Below are 6,031 nucleotides of genomic sequence, written 5' to 3' on the forward strand. Positions count from 1 at the left end.
CCCCATCTCCCCTTTTTCCCGCAGGGCTCCGGGCGGCCGTGACCCTGCTGGAGTCCGGGGGGGACCTCCAGCCCCCGGGGGTCCCTGCGCCTCCTCTGCCGAGGGTCTGGGTTCGATTTTGGACAGTCTGGGATGATGTGGGTGCGGCACGGGCCTCGGAAAGGGCTGCAATATGTCGCAGGGATAAGGAACAATGGTGACACTTTCTACGCGTCGTCAGTCAAGGGCCGGGCGACGATCTCCAGGGACAACGGGCAGAGCTCGGTGACACTGACCATGAACAGCCTCAGGGACGAGGATTCCGGCTCCTATTTCTGTGCCAAATCCGGTTACAATAGTTGGGGTGATGCTGCTGCTGCTTATGGTGTCGGTGATGATGGTGGTGTCACCTAAGACACAGTGTCCCCAGCTGTCCCATCACAGAATGGAGCCACAGCCCCTGACCCAAACCTCAACCTCTGACCCCAAACCTCGACCTCTGACCCCAAACCTCGACCTCTGACCCCAAACCTCGGCCCTTTGGGCACTTTTGGGGCTCAGGGTGAGATTTGGGGCCAAGAGTTGAGTTTGGGGCCAGACCCCGGCCAGGGTTTGGGGTCACTGGGCAGCGCCGGTGCCGAGGGAGGAGATGTGGGGCAAAGGGTCAGGGACGGGTCAGTGAGGGCTGGGGGAAGGGTCTGGGCTGTGGGGACAGCTGGGGACAGCTGGGGACAGCTGGGGTACATGGGGACAGGGGCAGGGCCAGCACCGGCATCGTCACCAAAAGCAGCAAGACCCCAACCATTGTAACCACTGCTGGTACATCTGGCGCAGAAATAGGAGCCGGAATCCTCGTCCTTGAGGCTGTTCATGGTCAGTGTCACCGAGCTCTGCCCGTTGTCCCTGGAGATCGTCACCCGGCCTCTGAATGAAGGGTCGTACCAGGTGCTGCCGCCATCGCTGGTGATACTGGCGATGTATTCCAGCCCCTTCCCGGGTGTCTCACGCAGCCAGCTCATTCCGTAACTCCCGAAATCGAACCCAGACCCTCGGCAGAGGAGGCGCAGGGAGCCCCCGGGGGGCTGGAGGTGTCACCCCCGGACTCCAGCAGGGTCAGGGTCACTTCGGTAGCCCCGGAACTTCAGAACATTTTCCCATCAAAATTCTCCCAAATATTTGCAAGATCTCAAAGCGCCTCAAACCCTGTAATTCACCTTGATCCCGCCACTAATTAATTGGAAACCTCTGCCTGACACTGCTCCTTTCACCGCCTAATTAACTACTCGTTAAAAACCCCAGAAAGCCCCCGGGTCCCCACCCCGGCCCCATCCCGGCCACGGCCCCGAGCTCCTCCCGCTCCTCGCCCTCCTGGCCCTGCTGGCCCTGCCAGGTGTGTCCCGGCGCCTCCGGAGCGCCACGCCCACCCCGGGACACGCCCGGATCCGGCGCCTCATCCCCATCTCCCCTTTTTCCCGCAGGGCTCCGGGCGGCCGTGACCCTGCTGGAGTCCGGGGGGGACCTCCAGCCCCCGGGGGGTCCCTGCGCCTCCTCTGCCGAGGGTCTGGGTTTGATTTCGGGAGTAATGCAATGTTCTGGATCCGCCAGAAACCTGAGGAGGGGCTGGAATATGTTGCAAGTATCCACAGCGGTGGCACCGCCTGGTACCCACCGTCGTTCAAGGGCCGGGTGACGATCTCCAGGGACAACGGGCAGAGCTCGGTGACACTGACCATGAACAGCCTCAGGGACGAGGATTCCGGCTCCTATTTCTGCGCCAAATCTGCTTACAATAGTTGGAGTGCTCATGCTGGTGACCCTTGGCCCCAAACTGGGACCGTTGTCCCCGAGAACTCGCCCTTGTCCCTCCAATCCCAACCATTTGGCCCCAGACTTGTCCAGTCCTGCCCCAAATTTCCTCTCATGTCTCCAATTCACAAACTCAAATCCGCCCCTCAGGATTTGGGGCCCGTGGCCAAGGTTTGGTGCCGGTGGTGGAGATTTGGGGCTGCCCCCGGGGGATGTTCAGGCCGAGGGTCAGAAGTGAAGGGAGCGGAAATCTGGGGGGAAAAGCCGAGATTTGGGGGGTGGTTCTGGGCCAATGGGGACAGTTTGAGGGAGGGGCCGAGATCTGGAAGAAGGATTTGGGGACTCTGGGACATTTGGGGACCCAGAGATGGCGGCTTGGGGACACTGTCAACATTGTCACTGTAACCAACAACAGCCACACGTCAACCACCAGCCCCAGGCCTGGAATGAGCCCGGCCCAGGGAGGGGACAGAGGGGCCAAGGCTGGGCCAGGGGAGGGCTCTGGGGACAGCTGGGGACAGCTGGGGACAGCTGGGGACATGGACATGGGGGTGGGATGAATACCATAACCACCACTCCAACCAGTACCAGCCTCTTTGGCACAGAAATATGTGCCGGAATCCTCGTCCTTGAGGCTGTTCACGGTCAGTGTCACCGAGCTCTGCCCGTTGTCCCTGGAGATTGTCACCCGGCCCTCGAACGATGGCTCGTACCAGGTGCTGCCACCATCACTGCTGATATCTGCGATGTATTCCAGCGTCTGCCCGGGTCTCTGTCGATACCAGCCCATCCCAAATTTCCCAAAATCGAACCCGGATCCGCGGCAGAGCAGAGTCAGGGACCCCCCGGGGGCTGGAGGTGTCACCCCCGGACTCCAGCAGGGTCACGGCCGCCCGGAGCCCTGCGGGAAAAAGGGGAGATGGGGATGAGGCGCCGGATCCGGGCGTGTCCCGGGGTGGGCGTGGCGCTCCGGAGGCGCCGGGACACACCTGGCAGCCCCAACCTCCAACCTGCCTGCCACACGACGTTGTTTGGAACTTGTTTCCAGCTCCGTTTCTCTCTCAGCAATGTCTCTCCTCTCCCGGCGCCGTTCTCAATCAGCGTTTTCTCTCTCAGAGTTCGCACACGGATACTCACGTGAGCCTCATTCCAGGCTTTGGGAATTCCCAAAAAATCCATTTCCCACATCTCCACCCGGTTCCTGAACGGGGAGAAAACTCCTTGGATGACCTCTGTCATTATTTTCTGCGCACAGCGAAGGACACGAGGCGCTGCTGCCGCTATCGATATAAAACAATCGATACACAGAAACCACAGCCCGAATCTTCGCCAGCTGAGCTCTGGGGACAGCGGCTGAGAGCTCGAGGCAGAACCGGGACAGGGTTTGGGGAACAGGGTCAAGATTTGGGGCAAGGGCTGAGGTGGGGGGACAGGGGCGGGGCTTTGGGGACAGTTGGGGACACGGCCTTGGGGGCGGGGCCAAAACTCCAGACACCAACCCGACCAATATAACCAGCGCCGGAACCAGCACCGGATTCTTTAGCACAGAAATAGATTCCAGAATCTTCGTCCTTGAGGCTGTTCATGGCCAGTGTCACCGAGCTCTGCCCGTTGTCCCTGGAGATCGTCACCCGGCCACTGAATGACGCTGGGTACCAGGGGCTGCCACCAGTGTCAATCCCTGCGACATATTCCAGCGACTGCCCGGGGCTCTGGCGAACCCACATCAACCCTTGACTCCCGAAATCGAACCCGGAGGCGCGGCAGAGGAGGCGCAGGGACCCCCCGGGGGCTGGAGATGTCACCCCCGGACTCCAGCAGGGTCAGGGTCCCTTCGGCAGCCCCAAATCTTCAGAATATTTTTCCCTTAAATTTCTCCCCAAGGTTTGCAGGGTCTCAAAGTGCCTGAAACGCTGTAATTAACATCATACCACTCGTCAGTTAATTCCATGTCTCTGCCTGACACTGCTCCTTTCAACGCCTAATTAACAACACATTAAAAACCACAGAAAGCCCCCGAGACCCCGATCCCGGCACATCCCGGCAGGATCCCGGCCACGGCCCCGAGCTCCTCCCGCTCCTCGCCCTCCTGGCCCTGCTGGCCCTGCCAGGTGTGTCCCGGCGCCTCCGGAGCGCCACGCCCACCCCGGGACACGCCCGGATCCGGCGCCTCATCCCCATCTCCCCTTTTTCCCGCAGGGCTCCGGGCGGCCGTGACCCTGCTGGAGTCCGGGGGGGACCTCCAGCCCCCGGGGGGTCCCTGCGCCTCCTCTGCCGAGGGTCTGGGTTCGATTTCGGGAGTTTTGGAATAATGTGGATCCGCCAGAGACCCGGGCAGGGGCTAGAATGGATCGCGGGCATTGATGATGATGGGGAGACCAGCTACTCGCCATCGTTCAAGGGCCGGGTGACGATCTCCAGGGACAACGGGCAGAGCTCGGTGACACTGACCATGAACAGCCTCAGGGACGAGGATTCCGGCTCCTATTTCTGTGCCAAAGATGCTTATACTGGTTTGTATGGTGCTGCTGCTGCTTATGGTTTTGGCCCCATCCCCGTCTCAGTGTCCCCAGCTGTCCCCAGCTGTCCCCAGCTGTTCCCACAGCCCAGACCCTTCCCCCAGACCCCAGTCCCTGGCCCAGTCTCTCCCCATTGGCTGCAGCCCTGCACCGCTCCTGCCCCACATCCTCAGCTCCTGCCCCACATCCTCAGCTCCTGGCCCCAAACCTCAGCTGGCGGCTCCGGGTGTCACCCAAATTCCCCAAAACTTCGTGCAAAAGGCCGAGATTTGGGGCCGATGGGGCAGATTTGGGTTTGGGGCTGTGACGTGGGTAAAGGAGTTGGAATTTGCGGCAGAACTGGAGAAGTCTGGAAGGAAATGTTTGGGATCAGAAGGAAGAGGTTGAGCTCAGGGTGAGAAAATTCCCGATTTGGGGCCAAGGGTTGAGACAAAGGTCAAAAATTGGCCCGGGTATTGGAAGGAATGATCTGGGGCACGGGGACAGGGTGACACCCATAAACAGGAGCAGCAACGCCCCAACCCGCACTGTGCCCACCGCCGTGATTGTAACCATTGTTATTCCTGGTGCAGAAATAGGAGCCGGAATCCTCGTCCCTGAGGCTGTTCATGGTCAGTGTCACCGAGCTCTGCCCGTTGTCCCTGGAGATCGTCACCCGGCCCTGCAGCGATGGCGGGTACCAGGTGCTGCCATAACTGTTCATCCCTGCGACGTATTCCAGCCCCTTCCCGGGGCTCTGGCGAACCCAGTCAAATCCGTAACTCCCGAAATTGAACCCAGACCCTCGGCAGAGGAGGCGCAGGGACCCCCGGGGGCTGGAGGTCCCCCCCGGACTCCAGCAGGGTCACGGCCGCCCGGAGCCCTGCGGGAAAAAGGGGAGATGGGGATGAGGCGCCGGATCCGGGCGTGTCCCGGGGTGGGCGTGGCGCTCCGGAGGCGCCGGGACACACCTGGCAGGGCCAGCAGGGCCAGGAGGGCGAGGAGCGGGAGGAGCTCGGGGCCGTGGCCGGGTCACTCTGGGGTCGGAGCCCCCCAGGGATTTGGGGTTCGTTAATGGGCCGTTAATGGGGCAATGAATGGAGCAGTGTCAGACGAAGGTTTTACAATTAATTCATGAGTGGATCAGGGTTAATTGCAGGGTTTGTGGCTGCTCTAAATATCGGAAACTAGGTGTGTAGATTTGAGGCTAAACCGGGGGAGTTTGGGGGGAGAAATGATGAAGATTCTGATCTTTGGGGAGCGGTGACCCTGCTGGAGTCCAGGGGGTCCCTGCGCATCCTCTGCCGAGGGTCCGGGTTCAGTTTTGGGAGTTACTCCATGTACTGGGTCCGCCAAAAGCCCGGGCAGGCGCTGGAATGGATCGCAGGGATCAACAGCGATGGTGGCAGCACCTGGTACGCGCCGTCGTTCAAGGGCCGGGTGACGATCTCCAGGGACAACGGGCAGAGCTCGGTGACACTGACCATGAACAGCCTCAGGGACGAGGATTCTGGAACCTATTTCTGTGCCAGATGTGCCTATGCTGGCAGTGCTAATGCTGCTTATAGTTTTGTCCCCACCCCCATGGCCGTGTCCCCAGCTGTCCCCAGCTGTCCCCAGCTGTCCCCAGAGCCCTCCCCTGGCCCGGCCCCGGCCCCTCTGTCCCCACCATGAGCCAATGGGGCCGACGGCAGCACCCAGATCAGGAGCAGCAGCACCAAAGGCAGCACCAAAACCGTGACAAACGA

The 6,031-nt window shown here is 61.1% G+C and overlaps 1 gene segment (V, D, J or C); it reads left to right on the forward strand.

Annotated features, from left to right (window-relative positions):
- Positions 1-3,427: 3,427 nt before the first annotated feature.
- Positions 3,428-4,999, forward strand: LOC136375091 (immunoglobulin heavy variable 3-23-like). The segment is given in 4 exon segments: positions 3,428-3,437; positions 3,795-3,896; positions 3,985-4,302; positions 4,921-4,999. Coding segments are annotated over 4 exon segments (509 nt in total).
- Positions 5,000-6,031: the final 1,032 nt, after the last annotated feature.

This window comes from Sylvia atricapilla, unplaced genomic scaffold (assembly GCF_009819655.1).
Source record: "Sylvia atricapilla isolate bSylAtr1 unplaced genomic scaffold, bSylAtr1.pri scaffold_88_arrow_ctg1, whole genome shotgun sequence".
In the NCBI taxonomy this organism is placed as follows: domain Eukaryota; kingdom Metazoa; phylum Chordata; class Aves; order Passeriformes; family Sylviidae; genus Sylvia; species Sylvia atricapilla.